This window comes from Corvus brachyrhynchos, unplaced genomic scaffold (assembly GCF_000691975.1).
Source record: "Corvus brachyrhynchos isolate BGI_N302 unplaced genomic scaffold, ASM69197v1 scaffold60, whole genome shotgun sequence".
Taxonomy (NCBI): domain Eukaryota; kingdom Metazoa; phylum Chordata; class Aves; order Passeriformes; family Corvidae; genus Corvus; species Corvus brachyrhynchos.
The window spans coordinates 477,716-492,677 of NW_008236767.1; the positions used below are offsets into that span (position 1 = coordinate 477,716).

The following is a 14,962-nucleotide window of genomic DNA, read 5'->3' on the forward strand; positions in this document are numbered from 1 at the left end:
CCCAGAGAATTTGGGTGCCTTCACTTTTGGAGCTGGAGCTGATGCAAGCACATACACAGATATTTGTGCCAGCACTGCAGCAGCTCCATGGCAGATGCTGCTTTCAGATTGAGCTGACCCTGTAGCCAGAACTTGTGAGGCCTCTTTTGCCAGATGACCTGCATAGAGCCTAAGAATTTACATGATGGACTATGCGTCCATACTTCACAATCCATTAAACTTTTTGATTTTTTTCCTGTTGGGCATCTTGGGTGTGATCCTGTAGGCTGCACTAGTGAAAAGGGCCACGGTAGGTGATAACATGTCAGCATGTGCTCATTAAATGTTTGTTTAAATGTTAGGATACTCTCAGAAATGGTCTTGGCATTCTCCCACAAAAACCTTGTTAGAGGTGAAGTTCATTCACTGAACTAAAACTAGAACAATTTTTGTGAATATGGAGCAGTATCACAAATGGCACATTTACTGGAAGGAACAGTAGCATGTGGCGATGGTATCCAAGGTTTTAAATTTAATCTCAGATTTTTCTTCTCATCAAGTGTACTGTCAAGTTCAGACTAGTTTTGAAAAAGAAAAAAAAAATGTTAGGTACAACCCTCACTTGGTTGACAGTTTCTGTGGGTTCAGTTAAATTTATTTCAACCTTTTTGACCAAGCATTTCTGCTTTTTCAAAATTACTAAGTCTAGAGCTGGCATTAATGAACTTTTGCTTGCTTTTGTTTTCTGTCTGCAGAAAGCTGTCTCTTTTGCGGATGAAGATGAAGAGCAAGCTGCAAAAGACTGTCTCCTGATTTATTCCCAGGGAGAATCAGGCTCCCCTCACGGCTCTGTCGGCTGCTGCAGCTTTATTGAGGGGGATCTTGATGACCATTTTCTTGATGATTTAGGAGACAAGTTTAAGACTCTAGCAGAAATATGTATAGGCAGACAGATCAACCTGAAAGACGGTGGCTCCAAGAATGAATCAGGTTTTGGTCTCAGTGAAGCAAAGTCGCAGTTCTTAGATCAGCAAAATGCTTCCAGCTCTGAACAAGCCTTTGCCTCAGGCAGTCATTTCCAATCCATCCCACCCATGCACACAGGCAGTAGCACAGGAGAAAGCACCCTGTCCAAGGAGGTGGTCACAGAAACAACCTTTTCATCATCCCATTCTGGGCAGTACAATGGCCTGCACCTTCCCACAGGCCATGCGGAGACCAATGTCACCATGACAGAAACATCCTATTCTGGGGGGGCTCCTGCCCACTCGGCCACTGTGTTTTTAGACCCCCAGTGTAAGGAGAACGTAGTGGTGACAGAGAGAGTGCTGGCACCTGCATCGAGCGTTCAGGGGATGGTGAAAATCCCTGATTTGCCCCATGGAAGTAACATGGTGGTTACAGAGAGGATGGTGAAGTCGGCAGGTGTGGGGCCAGGAACCCTGACAGTTCAGGATCTTCCTGACTCCCAGTACGTCGTGGTGAGGGAGCGAGAGAGGGTGCTTGTGCCCGCTGCCGAGCAGGGCTTGCTCAGCTTCCCCACTTCGACAGAGGAACGCAGCACGGTGCTGAATGAAAGGGTGGTGACAGCCTCGAGGCTGCAGAGCAGAGCTGAACAGGCAACAGGTGCCAGCTCAGGAAGGCAAGAGCACGTGCTGATCACAGACTCCCCGCTTGATCTGATGGGCTCTGACTTACAAGGGCCACCTCCTGCCAGTGCCACACTGAGCAAGTCTTCCAGGGTCACCAAATACAGCACAGTGCAGTACTCTCGCTCATAGCCTGGCTCCTTGTGGGGGTGGCAGTGTCCCGCACCCTTCTGTCTGCATGCATCCTCAGGCTTTTCCATGAGATCCAAATTTGCTGGAGCTTTCAGAATGACATGTACTCATTTGCACTAGTTTGTATAAATATGGATTATATGACCAGGAAGTAAGTAAGGAAATTTGGTGTTATGTTACATTGGCAGGCATGCTTTTGAAGTGGAAAGATGTGGGAAATACATTTTTTTTTTCCTGGTTTGCTATTTTTGTTTTTGCTTTTTATTATACAGATAGTGTAACAATGCCACATAAGCAGAGCTGCATAATTGTGGGACAACAGGAAAAAAGTCCCAAATCTAGTGAAAGATAGTAGCCTGCAAAGCACAGGTTAGGTTTTTGAACTGCTATTGAGTGTTTCTGAAGTCCTCCTGTAAGGGGAATCAGTTTCTCATTGTGTGTTTGCCATTGTGTTGTGGGCCATGGTAGCTCCTCCTGAGCCTTGCTAGGAAACCTTCCTGAGAAGCCAAGGCCACCAAAGCTAGTGTGTCTTCAGGGCAGTGGTGTGTTGATCTCCTGAAGGGATGTCACAATTTCAGGTTATGAGAATTTGTAACTTAAGCAATCAATACTTGCATGTTACCACAGCAGTTAAAGAGGGCAAGTAGCAAAAATGCTGAGAACTGCAATTCTTTTGTCACTTCATTGTAAAAATTCCATTATTTGGTGTGGGTCTACGCTGACCTGGACAAGTAAGCATTTTCATCATGTACATTTTCCACTTTATTTAACTTATGAGAAACAGCCAAGACCTAACCTTAATTTTAGAGCCAGAGATTTAGTCAGTAGCTTTGCCAGCAAAGTTTATGGCCCTTAGACATCTGTAGGATCTGATTTACAGGTGCAGTTAAGTATTTGCAGTCATGTCTGTGAACTCACAGACAGAGAAATCAGCCTGGTGTGTGTGAGGTTCTACTGGTTTCAGTACCAGAGCTTGAGTGGCTGGTACAGTGCTGTGTAATGGCAGCTTTCCTTGGCTGTGACAACTCAAGGGGAAGCTCCCTTTAGCTCTGCAACATTTAAGTTTACTTTGCTTTCCTTGAAGTTTATGTGGTAAAAGCAGGAGACACTGCACTGTTTGGCAGTATGTATATATGCACATGTAAATATCTGTATGCCATTTGGAACATTCTGAAGTTAATTTTATACAGGAAAAGCTGTCATACACTCCTTATGTTTTCTCAGAGTAGAAGTATTTTTGATGAGGTATTGGTACCGTATTTATCTCATACCTGTGAAATCAGCAAGTTGGTCATAAGGTAATGCAAAGCCTGTGGACCTGCAGAGCTTCCAGGTTGTCTCCATCTCCTGGAGTGTTCCTGCAGCTGCAGTATTGTGTTTTCCACTGATGTGTTCTGCCTTTGACTGGAAATGCTCTCAGTATGTTTCATTTTACTAATAGTCAAAGTTGCTTCAAAAACATAAATATACAAACTAGGAACCATGGCTATGCTCAACCATGACAGATGGGCCATTACATTAATTACATTTCCAAACATATCAGACTACTTGCTTGCGTGGACCTATTGGTCATTTGTCTTTTACACTACATTTTAAAATATGTGTATTTACTTCTAAGCAAGCCTGCAATTCTAAGTGGTCACCACTTTTATGACTTTCTAATAGAGTATCTTTGTGGGTTTATGCAATCTTAAAATAAAGAACTCTACTGTATTTTTTATTTCTTCATTCAAACAGCTACCCCAGTGAAAACATTGGCTTTCCTACTGCAAATAAAGAGTTTAAAGATAGAATGAGGACTGGGATTCCCCAAACAGCTTCAAGGAATATCTGAAAGGTGCAGATGTAAAAAAAGTTGGTGCACTGCTAACACTTAAAGATTCTGACAAAAATGTGAATTCTGCCTTGCAGTTAGGTGCTCTAAATTCTGTAATAACTTGATGCAGAATCCCCTCCACAGATTTACTGGGCTTTGAGTCAAACCCTTCTAATCAGTTTTTGCTTCCAGACAACATGGCATAAAATAGCCTCAGTTTTATAACGTGTTGAACATGCAGTTGTTAACATCCAGAAGATGTAAGAGTCAGGATAGTGTCACAGAAATCCTGACTTCCCTGTGTAATGTTTGTATATAAACTTCTTTCACAGATCTGCTTGTGCTGTAAAGAGTCTATTTGAATAGATTCATTACGAGTGAGTCTCCATTATTTGAGGTACTCTTGTACCAAGGCTTCAGCTGCTATCAGCATATCAGCATGTGTTAATGCTGGCAGAGCATCCATCAGATTAAGGCAGTCACTTCTAATGGAGCTGTGTTTTGTAAACAATAGTGACTGGTGGGAGGAATGTACAGACCCAAATTAATGGAAGGTCCTGGTTAGCATCTGACTACTAGATAACCCTGAGAGGGGCACTATCCCCAGACACTTATCTTTGTGAGAGATGCCTTATTGTGACTTCAAAAGGAAAAGCAAAGTCTGTAATTTTCTTATCTAAGACTAATAGAGCACAGTTATGCTGAAATGCCAGCATGACAGGGATTATACTCATGCTGCCCTTCTGTGATTTATGTTACCTGTGAATTCTTGCTGAGTATGTTGGACTCCATGGGTATGAACCAGCCTGCCACAACAACGGTGCAGCCTGTGTCCTGCATACTCACAAGGAAGTATTTCTGTGTCATCTCTCAGTGTATACTTGGAGCTAGGTTAGACTTCACAAGACAGTACAATCTTTTCCAGGCTCCCTTCTTTCCTGGGAATTTGACCATAGTCCACCATCAAAGGTTTAAGGCTGGTCAGGGTTATCAGCAGTAAATCAGTTTTTAAAAAGTTAAGTAAATCAGCTGCTATCCCTAGGAGAGTGATGGTTAGTGTTTATGGCCTTGAGGCATCCCAAAAATGCATCCTCCTTCAGCATGCACTGCAGTAACAGAGCTAGTGCTGTTGGCTGTCTCCACTGCTGGCCCCTTCTCCTTCCTAGTGGCCTTTGAATTCCAGTGAACTCAGAGTGCATTGACAGCCATCTGTACTTCTTACCTTATGGGCAGGAAGGTTGGCCTCTGCCTGCTGCTAGTGCAGGCTATCAAACATGTAGAGCGTGCACAGTTTCAAGGTAGCTTTTCAAGGCCCAAGCACATGGAAAAGCAAGGCATTGAGGGTTACTGAACACAGAGAAATGGCTTCCAGACATGGCAAAAGCTGAGAGCCCTGTTATGAAAACCTTCCACAGACATCTTTGTGTGGCTGCTGCAGATGGGATACTGGGTGACAAGGACTTTTGGTGTGATCCAGGAGAGGCTTGATGTCAAGTTATGAGGCAAAATGATGGGTTGTGACCGGATGAGGAGAAATGATGTTCTGCTTTCCCTGCAGAGAGAGCAATCACTGAATAAAAAACCAATGTGGGGCAGGGCCCTGATTGCCTAATAAGCCATGCCCAGTGCCCCAACCTTCCGCTGTGACTAGTGAGTCACTGCAGGAAACAACTGCATAAATGTAGCACATTGTGACTCTTGAACCAACAAAGCAGTGGCAGCCACCAGCTCCCAGTTTCTCCTTGTGGCCTCACCCCAGGAGCCAGCCCTGCAGGTGGTCAGGTCTCCCAGGCACATCATATTGCTCAGTACCCTGGCAGCCAAAAAATCAAATGCAGAGCTGGACACCTGTTCCCTGTTGTGTGGGGGTGGTATGTGGGGAAATTATCCTCGTTTTTACAGCTACCTGTTCATGGAGCCACGGAGGCTATAATGAAAGGGGGCATGGCAGCGGGGGCCACAGCTGAAAATGGCATTTTTATGTAATTCTAAGCAAATGTTTTTACATGCCAAGTGGTGAGAGAACTTCCAACATTACCTTGTATTAGATAGGGAAGCTCAGGGCCAGATGGATTCACACTGTGCAAATGTGCCCTCTATTTACTTATTTTCTGTTAGATACTGACATGTACAGCACTGGTTTTAAAATTGCCCTGAAACTCATTTCCTTGAAATATATAACAGAAAGCACCTTCAGCCATATGGTAGGAGTGCATCCAGATCCATGTGGATGTGCTGGGGGAAAACCACATGGCAAAGTTTGTTCTACTGGGTGCAGGGGAAGCAGGAGGGTTTATGGCCTCCCCGTCTCAGCTCCCAGCCGGTTTCTGACCTACGTTTCAAATGTTTCATCAAACTATTTCTCTTAGATCTGTTATCTGTTACTTGCTAGAACAAATAGAACTCAGAGATAACACCTCACAATGATTACGCAACAAACAGCATTGATTCCCTGGCTAATGATTATCCAAGATCTTTGGAGTGTAGCTAAAGTTTAAACCCTGGGGGAGAGCAGGAGTTTGAGCAGACAGTGCTGGTACTAGCTGATGTATCCAGCCTTGTATCCAGCCTCCCAAACAGCTGTGGGACATGGGATGGTGGCAGACACTGAGCTGGGGGGAGTAGCTGAGTGGCAGTGGCACGGCACTGTGCAGCAGGAAGGCACAAACCCTGGGCTGAGTACCAGCAGCAGAGCTGACATAGCCCAGGACAACCTCCATCCCAGCTGGGTGCCTTCACCACCTTCTCTTGCCACCCACTCTGGTCAAGCTGGTGCCTTCCTTGCTTCCCTAGATTTCTTCCCCTCATAAAAAGCTCCCAGCACTGCCTTTCTACGTAAGCCAGATTTACTTCTTTAATATTATTACTATTACCCCCTAAGTATTACCAATTACTTCTTTCTTGAAAATAAGACTAAAAGCAAAGCTTCCAAGTAAAAGGAATTATGTACTTACAGCGTCAGCTTTTAAATGGAGCCAAATCGCATCTCCCAGGTGATGCCTCTCACCTGATCTATCCCACACCTGTCAGTGACACAGCTGTACTGATGGGCAGATTTGCCCTGTGTGCCCTGTTTTGTTATTTATCATCCTGTGTTACACTTCTGTAATCAGCAAGCTTGATTTTTGCAGCAGCAGAAAAGACAGAAAGCCTCTAACACCCTTCTTGAATCAGAACCCCAGGAGAGGTACTGTTAAAGTAATAGATCTGTTAAAGAAAAGTTTCCTTATTATCCATCCTACTTTGGTTTTGTGCAGAAGAGGTGGGGGAGATGAAATACAGATCCGTACAAATATTTGATTTTTCATAGTCCTGGTAACTTGAAACTCCCTATACTTTGCCTTACTGGAATAAAATATTTTTCCCTAACACAAACAAACCAAACCATATCAGTCAGGGTTCTGTTTGGCGTTTTTCAGGCATCTCTTTAAGCAAGCAATCAAATTACACTTAGTGTCAGATGGGTAAAAAAATGCTTCAAATACCCTTTTCCAAGTGGTGCTAGTGGAATTGGTTAGTAGTTGAGCTTCCTGCGTTTTGGATAAATGGCTGTCACCTGGGGCAGATGAAGTCCAGACTACAGCAGGTAAACAAGCTGGAATTGATCTCAAGGACATGTCCTGAACAAGGAGCACAGGGTCATTCTCACACCCCTGTTCTTTGCATTAATGAGCATTTAAATATTTGATACCATGTGAAGCAAGTCCAAAGAGAGTGACCTTACAGCACCCTTGGTGTTAGTTAGGATGCTCTTATCGAAGAAAGGGAAGATAGAATGGAACTGAACAAGGTCTTCTCTCACATGGAATTCCCCTTACAACTTGAATAGAGTCAACTATCATCATAAACTCTGGTAATTTCCTGGCTCACTCTGCTTGTGTTACTTCAAAAGATTAGTTCAAAATACTTGTGAGGCACACAGGATAATTTTTTTTTTTGAAATATAGGGTTAAAATAAGAAAAAATCTTAGCTGCCTTTAAATCCTCACCCCTTTCCATTGTGTTCTCCTTCCAAACTGAAGAAAATTCCTGCAAGCCAGTGTTAAATTAAAAGAAGATACAAGTGCAGTAACACAGTAACAGGAGCTGGGAAAGCAGCCGCAGTAAAAATTGACTTGTAACTGAATCCAGGTCAGTATAGAAGTGTAGTTAGCTGTTTAAGGCTTAAGGAAGTCTTTTGAAGGAGGTATTTAAATGAACATTCTGCTAACAAATCATAAACTTTCAAGACACCCACTAACACACAAGATGTATTTCAGTGTATCATTTACCAAAGATCTCACCCCTTTATTGTGATCCCCTTTCTACAAATCACACTGATAACCTGTAGTGGGTCCCACTGACATCCCACTGTATTGGTTTGGGCTGGGATAGAATTAATTTTCTTCATAGACCTCCTGTGGTACTGCTTTTCATTTGTGACCAGAACAGTGTTGCTAACACGGGGATGTGTTAGTTATTGCTGAACAGCACTTGCAAAGTGTCGAGGCCTTTCTGCTGCTCACATTGTCCTGTCAGAAAGTAGGCTGGGGGTGGGCAAGGAAGGGACTGAGCTGGGACTCTATATCCACAGTGTAAAATCCAAAGAGAAGGGCAGAACATGATGCTGTCCCAGAGTGTCTTCACTTATTTCTCAGATATTTTATTCAGGTGTTTCACTAAGAGGGAGTGTTCTGACCTAGGACAAAAGAAAAAGAATACTTTCGAAGCACGTGAATGGAACAAAAACATTCTTGATGTGATGTGGTTTGAGGAGCAGTAAAATAATTTGAGGTAGAAAGCCTCCAAGCAATGAGGTTCTGCTGTAAACACAATTTTAGGTTCTCTTACTGCATCAGCTGAAGTTTGACATTAGCAGAAAAGGATAATGTGACACAGTATGTGTCAATATATTCATGTGGAAGAAGGAGAGAAGCTGTTATTTTTTAAATTGTTTCTGGAAGAGAATGTGCTGAACATAATGCTCAGTCTGAGTTCACAAAATTATCTACTGTGTGTTGGGGAGAAATACTCTGTGAGGAATGTTTGCTGCACTGGAAGGAATTTGTAGCACAAATAAATCAGCAGTTAGTACCACCAGAGTTCATTTCAGAGAGAGTCTTCTTTGGAAGGCCCTGTCCCTCAGATAACCCCTCTTCTTTGCTCTCCCACATCTACCTTTTCCTGCTGTGCTCTACAGCCAGATTAAAGGATCAACAGGAATTGAAATACTCCACAGTGCCGCCCACTCATCCAGCAGACTGCATGTCTTTTTATTTAGAGGAGTTGGAGTTTGACAAGATCTATCTAAGTGCATTAAGTTTGTCTGCAGAGCATTAGAAAAGAAATACAGGCTTTCAAAGGGAAGGGAAATCTGCCTTCAGCATATTTTTTTTTGTTTACGTTGGTAACGGAGTTATTTTTGTGGGGGGATTTTTTTTTTTATGTCTGGCTCTGTCTGCCACCACAGATAAGCTTCTGAATCACAGTAACAGAGGAATGGCTGACATTTTTCCTGGTGTCAGTGAAAAGAAAATAAGAGAATTGGTTTTTTATCTTTATTACGAACGGATTACCAGCTGCTTCCCAGGAGGCACCAAAGGTGTAACACATTTCACGAAGCAGAACCATTAAATCTTTCCTTCACATTACAGAATTACAGAATTTTTAGGGTTGTAAAGGATCTCTGGAGATCATCTACTCCAACCCCCCGGCCAAGGCAGAGCCACCTAGCGTAGGTTACACAAGAATGCGTCCAGGTGGGTTTTGAATGTCTCCAGAGAAGGAGACTCCATGACTTCCCTGGGTTCTGCCAGTGCTCTGCCACGCTCAATGGAAAGAGGTTCCTCCTCATGCTGAGGTGAAACATCTTGAGTGTTTGTTTATGGCCATTACTCCTGGTCCTGTGCCTGGGCACTGAAAAGAGTCTGGCACCATCCCCTTTACACCTGTCTTTAAGATATTTATATGCATTAATGAGATTCCCTCTCAGTCTTCTCTAGACTGAACAGACTGCTCCTGCAGTCTCTCCTCTTAAGAGACATGCTCCAGACCCCAAATAATCTTTGTGGCCCTCTCCAGTATCTCCTTGTCTGTCTTGTACTGAGGAGATCAATCAGGATCTGAGACACAGTTTTTTAAAAAATTTTAGTCTAAGAGCTGAATTGACGTAATCATGACAGTACCCAGGGATCACTCTAGAAGTAAGGGCCTGGGAGAACTTGCCATGTGGAGAGGAGATGGTGGAAACCAGAGAAGTGAGCAGGCAGATGTGAGCTGGGCACAGCACTCCAGGTGTGGCCTCGCCAGGGCCGACTAGAGGGGGAAGATCACCTCCCCCAGCCTGCTCGCTACACTCTTCCCGATGCACCCCAGGATACCATTGGCCCTCCTGTGCAGGAAAGCTCCTGCCCCACTGCCTGGGAACCAAAACCAAACCAACAAAAACAACAAGTATTTTTCCTGGAACTGGAGGAAAACGCCCAGGGGTGTGAGGAGGAGGCGAGCGGTGCCTGAGGCCACCAGGAGGCAGCCGGTGACCGCGGGTCCCCTGCCTGCCGGGGATGCGGGAGGCTCGCACGGCGACGGGCGGAACGAGGTGCGCGGACACCTCTGCAAGGGACGGGCAGCGGAGCGGCTGCGGGACAGCCCTCGCACGCCCGCCACTGCCGGCGAGACCGCTCCAGCCTCGTTGCTTCTGAAAGGTTTTTGGTTCGGTTACAAACACATCGTTAGGGGCATTAAAATGTAACCAGCTGGGCTCAGTAAATCCCATGGGAACAAAGGACAAGGTCCTGCACTGCAGTACAGCCTCTCTTTTTTAGTGCTTCCTTTCGTGTAGGTAACAGATCCCTTCCAAATAATAACGATTTTTCCAGCTTGGTCATTGATCTTTTAAATAAGACATTGTCTGGGAATGTACTGACATTTTCCTGCTCTCAAAAGATGAATCACTTAGGACTTTCTTACAGGATTTTTCTTTCAGAAGTTTTGACGCATGCGGTAATGAAAAAGAAACAATACTCAACCCAATTAGTAGAACCAGAGCTAACAGTGCCCTGAGCGATCAGCACTCTAATCATCAAGTATTGCCAGAGCAACCTCTCCTTCCCCATTTCCATCACTCTTCTTCTCAATTTTGCACAGTTTTAACCTGAGATAGCTCTGCCCATGCGCTGGGCTTATACAGGTGATGAGTCAAGCTACAGGAGGAGACAAAAAGGCATCCCAGCATGGCAGTTCACTGTGTGGTGGTTTCTGTATGGCTGTCATCCTAAGTCAAAAGGAACAACCTACCAATGACATCTCTAGAAAGGGACCTATTATGGATGTTGATTTTATTTTATCAGCAAAAATTAAGAAGAGATTGAGAAAAAGTATTGCACAACACGGCACAGGATGTCACCTCGGAAAAAGAAAAATCTTGTTATGTGCTTTGCAATATGATATGTTTTCCACCCCTTTTCTCTGTCCATGCTTTATTGGTTTTCCTCAGAAAGCAGTTTTTCTTTTATTGGTGCTTCTTTCTTTTTCCACCTCACTATTCTGGAAGATTTGTAAGAGGAGGCTAAACTTGACCTAGGGTCAAGACTAGACCCTTTTTGCCATGAAGGCACTGTTGTGTTTGCTTCATCAGGGTCCTCTTGGTAGTTTCCTCAACATCTTGGCAAGGACACCATGAGAGAGTCCAGAAGTTTTTTTTTCCTTGTGGGCAGAGCTCAGCCTGGGATGAGAGGTAAGTGTCGTTCTAATGGAAGTTTCTGTAAATCACATCAGTCGTATAGGGGAACATGTGTAATTACAAGGTGAGGGATAAATTAGTCATCCTGTCATAACTGAATACTCTGGCAAACAGCAAGGCTGCCATTGTCCTAGTAATTTATTTTTCATGGGTACAAGCAACTTAGTTTTTGATAACTCTGGGCAAAGTTGGAGTTTAGACTGCAGATGCCTAACCACAAAAACAGCAGGATGTCTGTAGGAATGAAAAGAGGATGCTCTTTATTTTTGAAGAGTATTTTTCTTCCTTCCAGAATGACTTCAGAAGAGGGGGCTGTACCTATTATTAGACAAAACTTTTCACCACCCCCCCCCCCCAAAAGCTGTCTTCTCATGTGGTCAGCAGTCACAAGCTGGATAACGCTGCTCAGAAGTACAAGCTGGTTCATCTGCCTGCTCACTTCTCTGGTTTCCACCATCTCCTCTCCACATGGCAAGCTCTCCCAGGCCCTTACTTCTAGAGTGATCCCTGGGTACTGTCATGATTATGTCAATTCAGCTCTTAGACTAAAATTTTTTAAAAAACTGTGTCTCAGATCCTGATTGATTTGAATGGTGAGGAAAGAAAGGGAGAAGCATCCTGTCCTCATCCAGGGTGCTGTGCCCAAACCTCACGGGCAGCAAACACCTCCGGCAGTTTGCCAATTCTCTTGTTTGAGTCTGAAGGAGACCCATAATACACACGGGAAAAATCTGTTCTGATGTAGGAGCCACAAAGTGAATGTTTACCTGGTGTTTAAACAGCTGATTCATCCCAGCAAGAGGAGTTTCATTTGTGGACCCACTGCTCTAGGCAGTAGTTACCCTGCTGCAGCCCCTGGGCTAAAACTGATTTTAGTGAGCACAGTGTCCTGTTTGGAAACAGCACAGCTACCTCCAAAGAGAAATTACATGCAAAGCTACAGCAGAGTGGGTTGACAGGAGAATTACACAAGCTCTTCAGAAATAAAGGACAGTGTGTATTCATTCCTTCTAAAATTTGAAACCAAAAAACCCAGTCTCCTTTGCAAAGAGTTCTGTAAGACAGGATGTCCAGCAAACACAGTCTTGAGTAGGCACAGGGGCAGCACATGTTTAATGTCAGCTACAGTTTAAATCACAGAGACTGACTCAGAAAATATTATTTCAGCCTTGTTTGTTCTGAGTCACTGCTTCCCTTAGAGGTTTAAGCATAAGACACTGAAAATACCAGTCCCCTGTAAAGCAGGTATATTGAACTCCCAACAGATTTGCTTTTCTATACATTGCTGCTTTCTGTTTCTGTGTTTTATTTGCATGACAGTCTGTGTCCATGACCTCCTGAAAGTGTATCCTCTCTCCCTGCACACAGCCTTCCCTTCTGTTGTTTTTGCAGGTCTTGTTTCTCACCATCCCTCCATGCCATTCCTTCCTTTTAGCTACATTTTCGCCAGGCAATTCCTCCAAACACCCCCCTTCCATGCTCCTGTTAAATGCTCAGCTCATGTTCTTTCCTCCCGCTCAGTCACAGAGATGGGTTCCCACACAGTTCTGCCCTTCTTCTGTCTCCTCTTCCTTGCATGGTTCTCCCTGGTGCAGCTTTTCTACTTAAAATAATCAAAATATTTTTCTTGCATAAGGAGGCCTTTGCTCTTCACGCTTCTATGAATGCATGTGCTGTTACTAAAACCTTCTCCTCCCAGCTGACAAACTACATCTCCTTCCCAGACTCCTCCTTCCCTTTCTGTCTGCATTCCCAACACTAGCCAGATATGCTGTTTCCTGATTTTTCTGTGCCCTTTCCACTGTGTTCCACTCAAACCGCACTCTAAGCAATTTCTGCCAGAGGTTCACCCTTAACATTTAATAATTGCCTCAGCCACTCAGGCTTGTGTCTTCCTCCACTTTCTGATGCTGCTTGACCACTTCTGCCTGAGAGAGTGGAACATACTAGCTTGGAAAGAGACAAAGAAATAGGAAATTTATCAGTGGGGGAAGAAAATGGGTGACCTCTGAAGGGTCTGAACTCTTCGAACCATTTTATATACCCTTCCTGCTTTCTCCCAAAATAAATAATTCCAAAAGACTAGGGTAGGACTTTAGTTTCTGAGATCCCCTGAGAGCAGAGACTCTTGGGGTGCTCTCATAGGCAGAGCCACCCCAGGGTGCAGAGGCTAAGAGTGGAAAGCAAAGGCCAGTTTATCAGGATCCTGATCAGACACGGAGGATAAAAATCTCTGGAGGGGTGAGGCTGAGGTAGGAGCACAGAAGCTAAAGCTCAGTTCTCAAATAAGTAACTGAAATGTATAATTACACAAGAGCACTGAATAGAGGTTTCTGTTAATCTGTGATCCGATAATCTTCTTTCATTGCCACTTAGCAACAGAATTACAAACTGAGGATGGAAAGCCAGGCTGACTTAAAATTCCTCTCTTTGCTGGGCAGAGATGGAAAAAGGTCCCTCTCTGAGCACGCACAACAGGTTTCCCAGGTACTGGGAATTGTGCCTTTCAGCACAATATAAGTACAGACACCTGAATTTCAAGTTGCCCGAAGTACAGCTCAGTTGGGCAAAAAGCATTGTTTATAAGAATTAGTAAATTTTACTCACAGAAACACAAGATTAATCCAGACACACATGTCCACAAACTCCATTAAAATCATACATCATCAGAAAGGGGAATGTGGAAGAAGGGACCATTGGGCCAAAACTGCTGCACTGGAAATTATTCTTAACTGGTGGGTCAAGCCACAGTCATCATACTTTAGGGGGATCCACAATGTCACAGAGATGCTCAGGAGAGATGCAGGAGGGTGTTATCCTTCAGCAATGATCCCTACCCAGAGCCACTGACCTTCATTGTCCTATCGTTGGGAGACATTCTGCACCCAACAGAGTGCCAGTATACCTGAGGCCCCTCTTGGTTTTGGCTATTTTCATAAACATCACAAAAGAGGTGGATTTAGGTGCCTGACATCATGCTCTTTATATCTCAGCCTCTTCTTTCCATCTCCTTCTTACCTTTTTTTCCCTTCTTTTTCTACATTTTTCCTTTTCCTGTGCTTCTTGTCTACAGAGTTGAGCAGTCAGACAAGGCATCATCTTTCGCAGTGCTGCTGTGAGTCTGAGGCAGAGAGGCAGCTCAAAGACATGTTAAAAGCTGCTTAACAGCCAGGCTCAGCCACATCTTGGAGTGCCAGGTGAGACTGCATGGCCTGCTTGGCATTCAGCAGATTCTTCTCCATAGTCCAACTTGGATGCCTTTTTCTTTGCACGTGTCATGATCCCCAGAGACAAGATTCCTACGGCGACAGCTTCCTCCCACCTTGAGCAATTTGTTCCCCATACTGTGGAAAGGATGGCTCCCATCCCAGTAGTGGTGCCCAGCAGCAGAAGAGAGAGGGGAGGTATTCTAGCCAAATGGCAACAGACCCAAGGGTGCTGTTAAAACGAAAGTTTAAATTAATATTTACATTTTGAAAGGATTTAATTTGCTTTGCTGGGTTTATCTTCAGCCAAGGACATGGCTTTTTTTTTTTGTTTGTTTTGTTTTTACAGTAATGTTTTGCTCTGAAACTGAGCAGGCAAGACCTTCCTATGCAGACCCATGCACCCTGTTTAAGAGAGGCTGTTGCTGCCTCTTCGTACCACGACATGGCTCTGCTCCAG

General features: G+C 44.2%; 1 protein-coding gene across 1 annotated transcript in view; it reads left to right on the plus strand.

Annotated features, from left to right (window-relative positions):
- Positions 1-3,943, plus strand: part of DSG2 (desmoglein 2) — a 23,865-nt gene extending 19,922 nt beyond the window's left edge. The window contains 1 exon segment of the mRNA XM_017727394.1: positions 735-3,943. Within this exon segment, the coding sequence (XP_017582883.1) occupies positions 735-1,760 (1,026 nt within the window). The 3' untranslated portion in view covers positions 1,761-3,943.
- Positions 3,944-14,962: the final 11,019 nt, after the last annotated feature.